This window comes from Melospiza melodia, chromosome 5 (genome assembly GCF_035770615.1).
Source record: "Melospiza melodia melodia isolate bMelMel2 chromosome 5, bMelMel2.pri, whole genome shotgun sequence".
In the NCBI taxonomy this organism is placed as follows: Eukaryota; Metazoa; Chordata; class Aves; order Passeriformes; family Passerellidae; genus Melospiza; species Melospiza melodia.
In genome coordinates, this window is record NC_086198.1 from 75,752,206 (window position 1) to 75,767,242 (window position 15,037).

The window sequence follows — 15,037 nt, forward strand, 5'->3', positions numbered from 1 at the left end:
GAAAATTGAGTATGTTGCTTTGTACTGTGACCATCTCAACTACAACACAAACCCAGCTCCTTCAGCTGTTCCTCATAAGACTTGTTCTCTCTCAAATCTGAAAATCATAGCCCTGTGGCTGGCACTTCCCTTTCTGCAGCTTATTTACGTCACATAATTTTGCTGGTATGACAGACTCATTTTCTTCCGTGAAACCCTGTGCCCGCCCAGTGGTGGGGGATAGAAAAAGAGATCAGCAGGAGCAGGGGCTACTGTGCAGAGGACAGCCCGACAGACACCGCAGCTCCAGCATCACTCGTGGCTCTCTCAGCCTTCCCAGCACCATGAGGGTCCTGGCAGCTGCCCTGGCTGTTCTGCTCCTTGTGGCCATCTGCTCCCTGGCTGAGGCTGATCCCAGCATCCCCAGCAGCGCTGCACTTTACCACCAGAACGGTAGGATCTCTTTCCCCAGGAGAGAGCCCCATCCCCACTGATTAGACCCTCGTGTCTATGGAGAAGGCTGGGAGCTGATGGGCATCACCAGTGCAGGGACTAAGCCTCAGAGATGGAGGTTTCCAGGAGGTGTTCCCAGCACCTCCTGGGAACACAGCATAGGTGATGGCAAATGCCCTGAGAGCCAAAGACAGAGCCTCTGTTGCAGTGTGGGGTCTCACTGGGCCCATCTCTCTTCCCTCACAGAAGCTGAAGACACCATCTGCTGCTTCTCCTACATTTCCCGCCCCATTCCACGCAGGATGATCAGCTCTGCCTACGTGACCAGCAACACCTGCTCAAGGCCAGCTGTGGTGTAAGTACCCAACACTGCTGGGGTCCAGGGTGCAGCAGCCAGGGCAGTGCCCCAAGGGTGTCCAAGGTTGTCCAGGATGGGGAAGGGCATGGACAGGGACAAACAGGGGCTACCAGCAGGACCTAGCAAAAGCACCCTGATGCCCTGGCTGAGTGCCTCAATACTGGTTTTCCCAACAGCCTGGTCACCAGGAGAGGAACGAAGGTATGTGCAGACCCCAGTGCTCGCTGGGTGCAGGAATACCTGAAGGACATGGAGCTTCAGTAGTCGCTCCTCCCTGCTGCTGGTCCCGGGCAGAGTGCTCAGCCCCCACCATGAGGACTGCAGTAAGAGTGCTTGAGCTGCATCCTTCTTCAAAAGGAAAATTTACTACAATTGGCATACACTGGTTTAACTAAACTTTGCTTTTGCATAAATGCTTGAATAAAATGTTGGCTTGTCAAATCCTTTGGGTGTCTCTGAGGTCTCTGCTGGAACCCCAACATGACAGAAATGACAGACAAGATAGAACCACGTATTCCAAAATGACTCAGGAATACATATATACACTGTAATAATGAGACTAAAAGAAGCTCTAAATCCTAAAATTGATGTGTAGAGCTGCACAAGATTTGGGCAAGGCTGATGGACTTCTTTCTGCATCATCAGTTTGCTGTACTTCAAAGCTCACTTCAACTGCTCTTCAATGCAATGTATAGTGCAATGCTTTTGACCACTTCTGCAATTCAGTCTCATAGCAACAGCTCCTAGGTAAATAACATTGAAAATCTCTGACTTAGGAAAAATGTGAGAGAGAAAACACAAGATTTTTATATTACTTTCAAGGCAAAAATTACACTTCAGTAAAAATCCTCCACGGCTCATTGTTTTCACAAATCTCATTACAGTTTAGGCAATCTATTGGTTCTTACAAATACACCAACACTGGATTAAACACTGTGCATTTTCACAGCATCATGGAGGTTTTTTTCCTTAATACAGCTTGACTTAATCCCCTCCTAAAAACGCCTGTTGACCACTGCATCCTTTGGCTGGCTCCTTGAAGAGGACACACTGAGGTAGGAGGTTGGCACCATCAGGACCAAGAGCTGCCCTCTGAGCACACACGACTGAGCCCAGAGCCATTCCACTTCACCCCTGGAGAACAACCTGTGAAAAATGCCAATCACTTGTTTTTAAAATTTTAAAAGTTTAATAGTAATAAAATGGTTATAAAAATAGTAATACAATTAGAGTAATAAAAATTTGAACAATTGAGATTAGGACAATATGAGACAATTAAGACAAAGAGTTATGGACAGTCCAGGTATCTTTTCTGGGCAAAATAAGCCTGAAAAAGGACATACGTTAACAGAGGATTAACCCTTTAAAACAATGGATTAACCCTTTAAAACAAAGGATTAACCCTTTAAAACCTGTTGCATATTCATACACCTCATACATGATGAATAAATTCCATTCAGACAAAGAATTCTGTCTGGTCAGGGTCAGCTTCTTCCCTTAATCCTGACGGTGTCTTCATGCCTGAGCGAGGCAGAAAGAAGTTTATTTCTTCTGATAAGAGAGCAATAAATTCTTTTTCTCTGAAAGATTTAGGTGTCCTGTGACTGCTATCTTGTGAGTCCTTTCTTTTAAAAAAGTATCTTATATAGCATAGTTTCTATTTTAACCTTATGTTACAACTTAAAACTATATTTAACACACTATTTAAGAAAATTAATACAGCATAACTTTCTAGCCTAACACATATAATATTCATTTTAATATTTACAAAAAGCCAATCATAAAATACGTATTTTTCACAAACCCATACTAGGTGTCCCTGCATTTCACACAGCCCTCCTTCTGCCCACACCACCATCCAATACCACCATCCATCCCTCTGTGCTGCCCCAAGTACAGGTGTTCTTCCCTGCCACCACCAAGGGGGAACCCGTTCCCATTCCTGCCTTCCATTCCTTGAGCTGCCTCTTTCTTTTTCTGTTTCTTGGACATTGTGTTAATATCTGAAAACTTTGTTTGATGAAAATAGCAGTGTTCAAACCCACTGTGTCCCCTTATTCCCACACAGCTGACATCAACACTGAGTGTTGCATGGGAGACTAATCATAAAACGTGCCATATTCAGCATATTTTGTCAAGCAAGTGCTGAGGGGAATGAGAATTGAAAAATGTGTCTTTTATTATTGATTTATTGCAAATATTAAAATGAATATTATATGTGTTATGTTAGCTATGCTGTATTAATTCTCTTAAGTAGTGTGTTAAATATAGTTTTAGGTTATAACAAAATGTGAAATAGAAACTATGCTATGTAGGATACTTTTTTTTTAAGAAAGGACTCGCACTGAGATAGCAGCCACAGGACACCTAAATCTTTCAGAGAAAGAATTTATTGCCCCATTGTCATGAGAAACGAACTTCTTCTCGCCTCGCTCAGCTCTGAAGACGCCGTCAGGATTCAGAGGAAGAAATTGACACTGACCAGACAGAATGCTGTATTTGAATGGAATTTATATATCATGTATGAGATGTATGAATATGCAACAGGCTATTGTTTTTAAGGGTTAATCCTCTGTTAACGTGTGTCCTTTTTCGGGCTTGTGCTGCCCAGAAAAAGGTACCCGAACGTCCCTAACTCCTTGTTTCTATTGTCTCATATTGTCCTAATTCAAATCGTTCAAATTATTATTACTCTAATTATATCACTATTTTTATAACAATTTTATTACTATTAAACTTTAAAAATTTTAAAAACAAGTGATTGGCGTTTCTCACAAAGAGAACAGCACGAAGTGCAACATCCTACACCGCACTCCTCTCACGCTCCCCAGACCCAAACTCCACTCTGAGTTTCCGGATTTCCGGCCTTTTCCCCGGCTCGTCCAGCACCGACCTCCCGGCCCCGCAGGGCATCTCGGGAGTTGTAGTTCTCCGCACGGCGCGACATGGCGGCTGTGCGGGCGCTGCCGGCCCTCGCCGCTGCGCTGCTCCTGGCTGCCGCCGGCCAGGCCAGCAAGTACTCCCGGGAGGCCAACGAGGGGCTGGCGGCCTCCGACGGCAAGCGGCGGGAGGCCGGGGAGTTCCGGGTGGTGAGGCTGAACCAGATCTGGGAGAAGGCGCAGCGGGTGAGTGGGGCGGCGCTCGGAGGGGGCTCCGAGGTCGGGCCCGGCCGCTTCAGACACTCCTTCCCCGTCGGGGAGATGGCGAGGAGCGGGCATCGGTGTGTGAGGAGACGCCGAGGCTGTCTGGCCCCGGCTCGGGGCATCGGTGGCGTTTGTTCCGTTCTCGGGCACGGCTGTCCCCGAGCGTCACGCAGCGAGCGCTGCGCTCAGCCCCGCGGCGGCTGCTATGCCGGCGGCGGGAGCGGCCTCCTCCCGGCACAGGGATGGGTGTCCGAGCCCTGGGATGTGTGTCCGAGCCCCGGGAGGTGTTCACCTGCCCCTGGGTAACGAGATGTGTGTCCGAGCCCCGGGAGGTGCTCACCCGCCCTGGGTAATGCAGCAGCTAAACCACTTGGCTCCCGGGACAGAGATGTGTGTCCGAGCCCTAGGATGTGTGTCCGAGCCCCGGGAGGTGCTCACCTGCCCCCGGGTAATGCAGCAGCTAATCCGCATGCCCCGGCAGTGCCAGAGAGAGGGAAGCCCCCCTGGTGCCGCGTGGGATCTGCGCTTGGCTCCCGGGCTCGCCGGATGAAAGCTTTAGCCGTGCTGTTCAGGACTGGGATGCTCTCAGCTGTCTGAAGGTGGTGGGCTCGGTTCCTGCTCGGCACAGGGTTGAAGTTCACTGCGGGAGAAGAGGAAATCTCCACCCTGGTGGTTGTGTCTCCTACGTTCACGTCAAGTAATGTAGACAAATGCAAGAGGACCAGCAAATGGGTTTCACCATTCCCAGATGAGAGCCTTAATTCTGACAGTGAGTCAAAACAGTACTTGAGTTTCTCTCACAGTGGACTACAAAAGATGTTTAATTAAAGTGAAAATACAGTCAAATTATTTAATTACAGTGGAAATACTTGCTTATAACTAAGAAGAACAGCTGCAGTGGGAGAAGAATGTACTGCAGATATTCCCTGAATATTGTGGACCATGGAAATCAGGGTGATGACTGGCAAAGGTTCAGTTCTTTCAGGCTATGAAATATAGTTAACATTAATTTTGGATCTTCTGTATTCTGAATAGCCTGAGCTATTGAATTGGAGGTAGGGCATCCCCAAATTCAGCCAAAAACTAGAACCCTGCTATACTGCTGCCTCCCAATCTGCTAAAAGATGGTATCAAAATTACTCCTTACATCAATGCGAGACAGATGGAATGGGGCATAGGAAAGTGTGTTAATAAAACTCCAGCTGTTGAACTGACAGCTGAAAAAGAAACAACACTGAGACTGGAAGTAATCTGTAATTATAGTAATGTCAGTTACATGTCACCTTTCCAATTAGTCTTTTTTCATATCTGGCTCTTCTGAAATTAAAATTTGAGGTGCTTTACATCATCTGTGTTAAGATGCTAAAATATAAAATGGATTAACTTTGTCAGTAAGGAACTAAGGCTTAGTAAATTCTATATGTGTGAGCTGGATTTTAGAGATGCAGAACCTACTTGAACTAAATTTGCTACAATCTGAATTTCACTTTTGAGTACAACTGTCATCCAGCATGTGTTTTATAAAGTGATTTTTCAGTATGTCTGGGCAATATATAAAATAAGAGGAAAACTTTGGCTGTGTATTGCATTTGTATTTAAATACTATGTGTGTCAATGCAGAACTCTTCATTCCTTTATTTTGGTAGTGATAGAGAAACTACTGAAAACAGGGGACTTCTTTGTTTTGACATAAAAGTCGGATACCACAATTTAGCATTGCAACACACAGCTGGAGGAGCAGTCCCTAAAAAAAGCCCCAAAATGTTACTTAGTGGGAGCAGGAGCTGGCAAGCCAGACTTTCTTCTTGTTTCCCTGAGGATGAGTGGAAGGGAGTGCTTGATCTTTCTCCAGAATCTCTGTTGATAAAGAGTAAATTTGTAGTAAAGAGCTCTTTTCTCTTAGAGGCAAGAGTGTAGGTAAGGGTGTTGCAGGTAATGATTGCAGCCAGCCCAACAGCAAATGATGCAATTGTTGTAATGTTCAACAAGTTTCCAGCACTCATTCCCAGAATTTCCAGGTACCTGTCTTGGATGTTAATGTCCAGGCAGCATAAGGAATGAGGAATAAGGAATGAGTTTAAGGAGCTTGTTGCTTGGTTATTTAATCATTAAACTTAACTTTTCACCCCTGCTTCTAGTTAGTTATTTCAGCATGTGAGTGATGTTAGTAAAGTGATGAGGAGTGTTACCACTGACATTTTTTACCTGGTGTACTCAGGGTCCAACATGGGATAACCTTAAAGGAAGTAGTTCTTGAACCGAATACTTTAATTTATGTATTCACTCTGTTTTGCATTAATAGGACAGGCAAGGGGCTTCCAAATGGTTTCAAAGGATTTATAATGCTTACAAGGACAGTTACTTTAGTTTCCTACTAAAATTATGATGAGAATTAGAAAAATATTGCTCTAATTGGGAGAAATTTGAATAGAATCTTGTTTTCTCTTAAGGAATAGTGGACTTAAAAATGTAGCTCCTTAGTATTTATTAAGACTCAAACATGTTTGATTGATTATGTCTCCAGACTTTATGTTTAGAAGTTCTGATATTCTTTTCTATAACATCTAGAAAAGAGAAAGCTGTACATGTTTATGGGATTGCACTCACAGCAGAGGGGCTCTAACATAAAATGCACTGTAGAATCTTTTACACAGTAGTGTGTTTCTGATGACAAGGTCCCACATAAAAGATTTTATTATATTTGCAGTACTTAGGAGCTAAATTACTTCTTATCTAATTATGCATGGCTATTTATTCCTGTATTTCCCCAGCCCAACTACATGTGATGTCCTTGCTACTTGAATGCTGACTAATATTAGAGTAACTAAATAAGTACCAAGATATTCGGCCATTCCCTACACAATTTGTAGCAAACCTCTCACTCAGTCTTGAAGCTTCAGAGCACAATTCTTGCTGAGGAAAATGATTCTTGGTGCCACTGCAGCAGTGACACTTCGGCTGTCCAGGTCATCCTGCGCCAGAAAAGTAAATAAGTACATGATTAAGGTTTTTCTTTTACTCAGCACATCCTAAGAACCATAAATAAAGTGGTTCCTTCTAAGTGCTTTGTTTCTGTAAAGCAGTTCCCCAAAAGTAGATGGTAAAGGTCACAACAGGGACACTCTTTTCCTTTAGTATTAGAGGGATCAGAAGTTTTAATGTGTTCTGTAAGCATTATATTTACCTGTGATTCTAGATTTTAGTAATTTCAGTAAGCCAAGTGCAAAATGCAGAGAAAATATAGTTTAAAAATCGAAACAATTGCATGCAATGGCACAAGATTAATTAATAGGACAGCCTATGATGGAAACATAAACAATAATGTGGATAGTTTCATGAATTCTTGTCAATAGGAAGCGCATTAGTTTAATTACACTTTTTCTAGTTACTTTAAAATAAATAACCTAGTGACACACTAAGGAACGGGTGAATCTTTTCAGTATCATTCAGGTGTTTAAAAACAATACTGAGTTCTGAGTTTGTGTTTATCGAACATACTCCTTCCTCACTGAAAATGGTAATTTTTGTAATCTGTAAGCTGGTTTTAATGATACAATAGATAAACTTGTGCTAGGACTGACGAGCCCAGGTGGTTTCCAGCTGGATCTGAGCTCCCAGGAGCTGGGCGCGCGGTAGTTGGAGGGGTTTTATCTCCTCTCTTCTCTGGGCTTCTCCTCACCTCACCTTCTGTTTTTTGACCACATAGACACAAAAAAAAGTGGTTCTGAAGTATTAAGATGGTTTGTTACATTTATTTGTTTTAAATTGAATAACTAAGGTGACTAAAATCTGGAAGTTCGGGATCAACTCACAGCAGTGCTGATTAGCCAACCACATATTAGTCATTGTTCCTGTTTTCTCTGTAGCTCACAAAATTTCAATTAGTCCATATTTTTCCTGTTTTCTCTGTAGCTCACAAAATTTCAAGCTGACCTAGCATTCATTTAAACTATTTTTTTTTCTATCTTCAGCCTCAGTGTTATACCTTTTTTTTTTCTAATATGTTAGACAGGAATACCTGTAGGTTTTGTATCTTTTAATGCACATAAACTGTGTTAAGAAATTATTTGAGAATTTCTTTTTTCATTTTGATCACAGTAAATATTGCTGATGAAGTGGCTGTCTGACCTGCAAGGCCATCCTCAGTGACCTGGGAGACTGAAAAACTGTACTAACCAATAAAGTTTTCCAACTCACTATAACTGTATGGTTGGAAGATGGTCCACAAGAAAGGACATGTGATGGCAATGGCATGTTCTTTGAGAAGAATTGCTGTGCCATGCTGGTTGTTATCTGTCTGTACGGGTTCCTGAGGTAGCTCTGAAGCAAAAGGGGACTCCACATAACTAAATACAAACCTTTCTGTGTTCTCGTCAGCTCCATCTCTCTGCGGTGAAACTGGCAGAGTTGCATAGTGATCTAAAAATACAAGAAAAGGATGAGCTGAGCTGGAAAAAACTGAAAGCTGAAGGGCTGGATGAAGATGGAGAGAAGGAAGCCAAGCTCAGACGGAACTTAAATGGTAAGGGCTGTCTCGGAAAGGAGGAGTTTGAACTTTGCATCACACACACACATGGTTAGACACTTGTGTTTATTACATAACAAGTTGTCTTTGTGGACACTAAGCACACAAGTTCTCTGCAGGTCAGTAGGGAGCTGCAGGAGCCTAACGGAGTGCTTCACTCCCAATAATTCCAGAAGAGGTCATTGAACCTGGGACCACTGTGTCTTGAACTGTTTGTTAGCTTTTCCTCCATGAGCTGCAAAGTCCAGCTCTGAAAGTCACAGATGTAGCCCATCTCTCACCTTCCATGCGTCCATAGTTGGTTCTCATGTTTCTGTATCTTCTATTCCCTTGCAGTCATTATGACTAAATATGGAATGAATGGAAAGAAGGACTCTCAGCTTGTTGATACCAACTATATTAAAGATGGCACAGAAAGTGACACACTAGATGATCCAAGACTGGAGAAATTGTGGAGCAAGGTGAGTAAGATTTCCAGGAACTGGAGTGTAGGAAGTCAGTATTTCTTCACTGAACTCTTAGCTGTGTCTTCTCTGAGCATTCAGACTTGGAAATTAATGGCTTTACTACTCTTTTGTTAAGTACTGACCAAGCTGCCTTGCTCTGTAGCTCACATCTTCATGCCCTGTATCCAGACCATCCAGCTGTGGCAGGTTGTCTTTGGCAATTAAAACACCCAGTTAATCTGAAAGGTGGAGCCTGGGTCCTCACATTTCCCTGAACTCATGGCTTCCCTTAGTGTGACTGTCACACTGTGTGGTAGTATATCTATGGTGTTTTTCTCAGTTTTCTTCTTGTTATTTGTGGATATTTTTTTTAAATATATATTTAAAATAGAACCATTTTGTAGACTGTCTAAAGTGAAATGTATTGTGGGGAAGGGTTTTAAATAAGGGCTTTCTCAACCTAGTATTCAACTGAAAATTTCAGGATTTGCATTCATGCATAAAAAGTGGAAGATGTACTGTCAAATTTGGGCAGTTAAAACTGGCAAAGTCATAATCTTCAGCAATTAAATAATTCAAATTTTAAGAAGCAACTAGTCAGGTAAATCTAAAGAATTCTCCCATGAGTGTAGTGCAGTGATAGAAAAGCAGAAAAAAAGATTTGCTGAATATTTAAATGTTACTGTAACTAGGTACAGCTTTGGCAAGGAACATGTTGTCCTGTGCTTTGGGGAACAGTAAAGTGCAATAGGAGAAATATTCCCTGAGCAAAAAAAACAAAAGGGGTCTGGATAGGTTTCAAAAATATTCACTTTTGATCAGGCATTGCAGCAAGTATCCCCCCAGATTTGTGAGTAGTGCCCCAGTTGTGTGAGCAGTGCTTCTTAAATGGTTAGAGAGCAAGTGCACAGCAGTGATAAAATCTTCACATGCCAGTAGAGTAAGATGCAGTAAAGACTGTGTTTAATATCCGACTGCATCCCTCATGCAAATGGTTCCCTTACAGTTGTCTATGGAGCTCCATGGCCCTTATTTCTGTATTAAATTGTTTCCCATGGAATAGAAATGCCAGACACTTTTCACTGGGTAATCCATAGCAAGTCCAGCTTTATAAGTCTGAAGCAAACTTCTTTTGACATGATTAAAGGCATCTCATCCATCAACATCTAAATCCTGACCACATACAAATATTAAGAGAATTAAAACAAAAGATCTAAAGAAAAGCTGCACTTAAAAATTTTCTAAATGTGGTGAGGAGTGGGAAGACATTTTGGCAGTGGAGGGCACTTAAAGCACTTGGCCTGGAAAGCATAATGAGCTCATGTTTCTTTCAGGCCAAGACCTCTGGGAAGTTCTCTGATGAGGAGCTGGATAAGCTTTGGCGAGAATTTAAGCATCACAAAGAAAAGATCCGTGAATACAATATTCTGCTGGAGACTGTGAGCAGAACGGAAGGTGCCTGGACATTTCTCTGATGTTTCAAGATCAGTACATCTCTTTTCTCTGCCCATTGTTTCCATCACTTCCAAATTTCTTTGAAACTCCTCACATTTCTGTCAGAACCACTTGCAGATGCTGGCATTTTCAGATACCTCCTGGGTTTAGTTCTGCATTAGCTGCCAAAATTCTTGCCAGCTAATGAAACTGTTGCCATTTCAGTTTTCTGATTCTGCCTTCATTTCATGCAGGGAAAATGCCATCAGATTAGCAATGATGGCCATTGTAGTTTTACAGGAAATTAGGCAGCAAGCATAAATCCACTGCTGCAAAATGCAATTCTAAAGTCTGCAGAAAATATGTGTTTTGTCTCACCAGCTTTATTTGCACTCAACTGAAATCCTAAGAACTTAGCACTTTTTTATTCACCTCAGATTTGGGGGATTATTTGGAGTTTTTGAGCCATCAAGATTTGGCCCACAATCAATAATACTTACTGTTCTTCAACAGATATCCACAAGAATGTTATCAATCCATCTGAGGAGAACCTGGTGAAAGAGGAAATCTTGCACAACAAGCACAGAGAGCTGAAGGAGAAGTTGAGGAGCATCAATCAGGGCTTTGAACGTTTGCGTAAAGTCAGTCACCAGGGATATGACACAACCAGTGGTACGATACAGCAGGGTTTGTGCTTCTTTGGGATTCATTTCACTTTTTAAAAGTTAAAATCAGTGGGCAAGGGCATAGTCACAGTATCACAGTGTGTTGTGTGCCACAGTGGGCTGAAGATACAGAGTCACCAGCTGTTTAGCACCAAACACTGGTAGCCTAATGAAAGGATACAGTCATTGTGTTAAGAGGATAATTTTGTCTTCCATGAGAAGGGATGTTGCCCCAGGAGGGCAAGTAAATGAGACAACATGCAGGACAAGCAATGCCTTTATCCAGTTCCTCGGGTTTGGGGTTTTTTGCTTTTAAAAACCTACTTGTTTTACCTAGTACTAGTATCTAGTTTTATCCAGTACTTGGGTACTTCTCCCAAGTACTCAGTTTCATCTAAATTAGATCTATTAGAAATGCAGTGCTTAATGTCTCTGTGCTTAATTTAATAACTATATGTATGTGAGAAGGCATCTCTTCATCTTTCATAGAAGTTGAGCATTAAAACCATTGTGTCCACATTTTAATTTTGTTGTGTGTGTTTGTTTAGAATTTGAAGAACCAAGAGTGATTGATTTGTGGGACATGGCCAAATCAGCTAATTTCACTGAGAAAGAGCTTGAATCTTTTCGAGTAAGTAGAATTCCAGTGACTTCTCTTGCAGAAAGATATTTTGCCACATAAAGAAACGTTGATGTTACTCTGATTGCAGCCACTTCTGTATTACCCTCCAGACACCATAAAAAAGGTCATACTGCCTTTTTAATTCTTCAAATTTATAGACATGTGTGTAACTAATCATATGCTGGTTCTGTTATAATCAGCAGAATGAACATTCTGAATCCTCTCAAAACAACTGTTGCATATTTTGAATCTTTGAAAGATCAGGCCCTGCTGCTTTGTTGCCAAGGCACCAGATTTACCCCTCTTACCAATGTCTTAATTATGTCTTTGGGAGGCACTGTAATCTGTATACCCAGCAATTTCCCTCTCGTGCCCATCTCCTGTACTGCTAACTTCCCATGTTGGAGCTGTGTTGAGCTGACACAAAACTATTGTGATTAAGACTGTTTTTCAATGAAATAATGTAGAACTTCATTCCTGTGCAGTTCATGCCACTATTATTCAATTCAAGTTGTTTAAAGATTTATTTTTTTTAACTGACTCTCTCTGTTTATCAGATTTCAAAAAGAGGCTTTTCTAAAAATCTGTCTCTCTCCCCTCATTCTGCTGTTCTTATGCCTAAATTTTTGCTTGGTGTTCACTGCTCTCATCTTGTAGCACCTCACAGCCACCCACAGTCTCCTTTTGAGGACTCTGCAGTGGGTCGTTTTCAGCACTGCTTTCAAAATCAGCAGTCTGGTGGTGATGGTAATGGATTGTCCAGACACTTTTTAAGAAGCAGGGAACTGAAAAAGCTTTCTGTGCCTGACTTAGTAGAGTATCATTAAGAGTGTCTTGGCAAGAGAAAGGAAGACTTGGAAAGAAACTCCTCTGAAGCTGTGTGTGTTTGTTATCTTAGGAGGAGCTGAAACATTTTGAAGCAAAGATTGAAAAGCACCATCATTACCAGAAACAATTAGAGATTTCACACCAGAAACTGAAGCATGTAGAGGAAACTGGAGACAAGGATCATCTGAACAGAAACAAAGAGAAATATGCCATGCTGCAAGAAAAGACAAAAGAGCTAGGATATAAGGTCTGTATAAATGCAGTGTTACATACATGTTGAAAGTTTAACTCAATAGTAGAGAGGAAGCAGATTATCCAGTGCTGATTTTTCATGCAAGCTGAATGACTTCCAGAAGGGGAGTTCAAGACACATCTGTTCTCCATGTTAAGTACACCATACACATAATTGTTCTTACAGACTTAAAAAGGCCTGAAATCTTCCTGCTCTCTGCTCTTTCTGTTGTTACAAATACTTGTGGCAAAGTCTGAATATATTACTCTATTGATAATTTATTGTCTTCCTGATTTTTTTGTGTGTGTTTTCTTTTCCTGATAGGTAAAGAAGCACTTGCAAGACTTATCCAGCAGAATCTCTCAAGGTCTCCAACACAATGAGCTATAAGAATTTGTCCTGCTTCATGGGATCAGTCAGTTAACACAAAGCAGTTAGTGTGGTTTTTTGAGCAGGGCTTACCAAGGAGTCCTTCTGAAATAGTAAGGATTGAACAGATGTGTGGTGTAAGAATTTTTTTTTGCCTACTTTATTACAAATTTTGTATTTGCACTGTAAAATTAAACGATTATATATTAAGGTTTCACATCTTGGATCATAAGAATCTTACTTCTGAATCAAGTAGCAGCCTTTGAAATAATCAGTTTTGTCAAAAGGAAACAAATATGCAAAAATCAAAGGATTCCTGCTAGTAAAAAAATACTAATCTGATAGTCAGGTAAGGTATTCTGATCAATGAAAGCAAACACTGAGGTACAGGAAGGTTAAACAGGGGCCAGAAAAAGTCTTTATTTCAATCCTTGGCCTATTACATTTCCAACTTAAGGTTACAAAAATATTTTTACTGACTTTGAGCAGTGGCTCAGAGCTGGACTGCTGCACTGTATATGAATCTTTCATGTGAGAGAGGGAGGAAGGGTAATGAGGGAACAAGTACTGAGGTCAATTTGCACAGTTTAGTTATTGACTAATGTGTGTGTACAATTATCTTGTTCATGGTTGCTTTGGTTTTGCTACACTTGGTCATTAAAAAATCAAAACAAGATACTGGTGAGTCTTTTTCTTTTCACCTTCCCTTTCATAAAGTGAGAAGTAACCAGACCTGTTTTTTGAGCATGTTGCTAGTTCCTGTAATGTTCATTCACACATCAGTTTTTAAGAGAGGAGGGATAGTTTTGCACCACAAGGATGTGTTTCTATGTTCTGAATAGGCAGAAAGATTTCTAAAGTAGCTTATCTCTGAGTGTATATTTCAGTTCAATCTCCAGTAAAGATTATTATCACTTCTTCTTTCAAGACCAGATTTTTCTGGTCAGAACTTTGGCACACATCAGGCACTTGGATTGAAATTGTCTATAATAACAATGCTGACCCTTTATTTCAAATGAAAGTTTCAAATTAAACTGTTCCAGGAGCGAGGCCAAGGCCAAAGTCCAGTGTGGGTGAATCATTACAGCTTGGTTGGGGAGCTCTGTCCCTCACAGATGGCAGCGCTGAGGTGTGCTGGATCAGGCAGCTGTCCTCAAGCCCTGCTCTGCCTGCCTGTTCCATGAGGGACACTGAAGAGACCCATTCAGTCAGAATAGGCCACTCATCCTGGGTCATCATGGCTTAAAAGTAACGTGATTTTTTTTACTTAAAAACTATATCTTCATGTGCAAAAGATCTGAACCAAAACTCTGGTAGCAGTCTGACTTTGAGATTTTCTTTGAAGATAGAATCTTTTTCTTTTTTTTACTTTGAAGATAGAATCTTTTGTTTACTTTTTTAATTTAATGTAAGCTTAGAATTATTTATATTGCAGAGAATCGTTGTCCATCACAATAAGAAGCCACCACTAATATTAGCAATCTCCTTAGACAGCTCTGTTCATGTAGTTTAGGTATACCTTTGGTTAGCAAACTAAAAAATGTAAATCCAAAAATAGTTACAAGACATTTATGAGAAAACTGCTTTGTTTTTTTTTTTTCAAATGCTACACACTTATTTCTTCTCCAGACTATGGCTTTAAGGGTTGATCAGAACAGTAGCTGTATTATCTTTCACGTTTGTCTACATCAATTCCCTGTGAATGCAGAACAGAAATGTAATCTGTATTATGTTAGAAAGCAGAGACTTCACTGTGTCCTTCAGTGCCCCCTTTGGCAGGGTGGGCACCAAATCTGTGAGCTGCAGGTCAGTTTGGTGGCTGTAGCCTGGGTGTGGGGGTTCCCCCAGCAATGGCCCTGCGTGAAGAATTTGGACACATGCAGAGGAGAGGAGCTACACAAAGCACTGAGGCACTGCTGCTGGGCAGTCCTGGCAGGGTGGTGGGGGATGGAGCAGCTTTCCCAGGGCACAGAGTTCAGGTCC

At 41.5% G+C, this 15,037-nt stretch overlaps 2 protein-coding genes across 4 annotated transcripts; both read left to right on the forward strand.

Annotated features, from left to right (window-relative positions):
• Nucleotides 1–203: 203 nt before the first annotated feature.
• LOC134419073 (C-C motif chemokine 3-like) lies at nucleotides 204–1,231 on the forward strand. Its single transcript, XM_063158045.1, has 3 exons — nucleotides 204–432; nucleotides 679–787; nucleotides 967–1,231. Exons 1-3 carry the CDS (start codon nucleotides 324–326, stop codon nucleotides 1,052–1,054), a joined length of 306 nt encoding a protein of 101 aa, XP_063014115.1. The 5' UTR covers nucleotides 204–323; the 3' UTR covers nucleotides 1,055–1,231.
• A 2,501-nt stretch (nucleotides 1,232–3,732) lies between these two features.
• On the forward strand, nucleotides 3,733–13,728 carry LRPAP1 (LDL receptor related protein associated protein 1). 3 transcript variants are annotated; one of them, XM_063157448.1, is made up of 8 exons: nucleotides 3,733–3,915; nucleotides 8,311–8,455; nucleotides 8,795–8,919; nucleotides 10,239–10,359; nucleotides 10,852–11,025; nucleotides 11,552–11,634; nucleotides 12,524–12,700; nucleotides 13,010–13,728. In XM_063157448.1, exons 1-8 carry the CDS (start codon nucleotides 3,736–3,738, stop codon nucleotides 13,073–13,075), a joined length of 1,071 nt encoding a protein of 356 aa, XP_063013518.1. In that variant the 5' UTR covers nucleotides 3,733–3,735; the 3' UTR covers nucleotides 13,076–13,728. The 3 variants fall into 3 exon arrangements, with proteins under 3 accessions (XP_063013518.1, XP_063013519.1, XP_063013520.1); XM_063157449.1 differs by having other exon boundaries at nucleotides 10,852–11,010; XM_063157450.1 differs by lacking the exon at nucleotides 3,733–3,915 and adding an exon at nucleotides 4,667–4,702.
• Nucleotides 13,729–15,037: the final 1,309 nt, after the last annotated feature.

What these genes read in the sequence shown, in the direction of transcription:
- LOC134419073 (XM_063158045.1), top strand. Translation starts at nt 324, where the DNA reads ATGAGGGTCCTGGCAGCTGCCCTGGCTGTTCTGCTCCTTGTGGCCATC. An exon ending in TGCACTTTACCACCAGAACG is followed by an intron (nt 433 to 678) that starts GTAGGATCTCTT and finishes CTTCCCTCACAG; the next exon opens with AAGCTGAAGACACCATCTGC. An exon ending in TGCTCAAGGCCAGCTGTGGT is followed by an intron (nt 788 to 966) that starts GTAAGTACCCAA and finishes TTTTCCCAACAG; the next exon opens with CCTGGTCACCAGGAGAGGAA.
- LRPAP1 (XM_063157448.1), top strand. Translation starts at nt 3,736, where the DNA reads ATGGCGGCTGTGCGGGCGCTGCCGGCCCTCGCCGCTGCGCTGCTCCTG. An exon ending in TCTGGGAGAAGGCGCAGCGG is followed by an intron (nt 3,916 to 8,310) that starts GTGAGTGGGGCG and finishes TGTTCTCGTCAG; the next exon opens with CTCCATCTCTCTGCGGTGAA. An exon ending in AAGAGCTTGAATCTTTTCGA is followed by an intron (nt 11,635 to 12,523) that starts GTAAGTAGAATT and finishes TTGTTATCTTAG; the next exon opens with GAGGAGCTGAAACATTTTGA.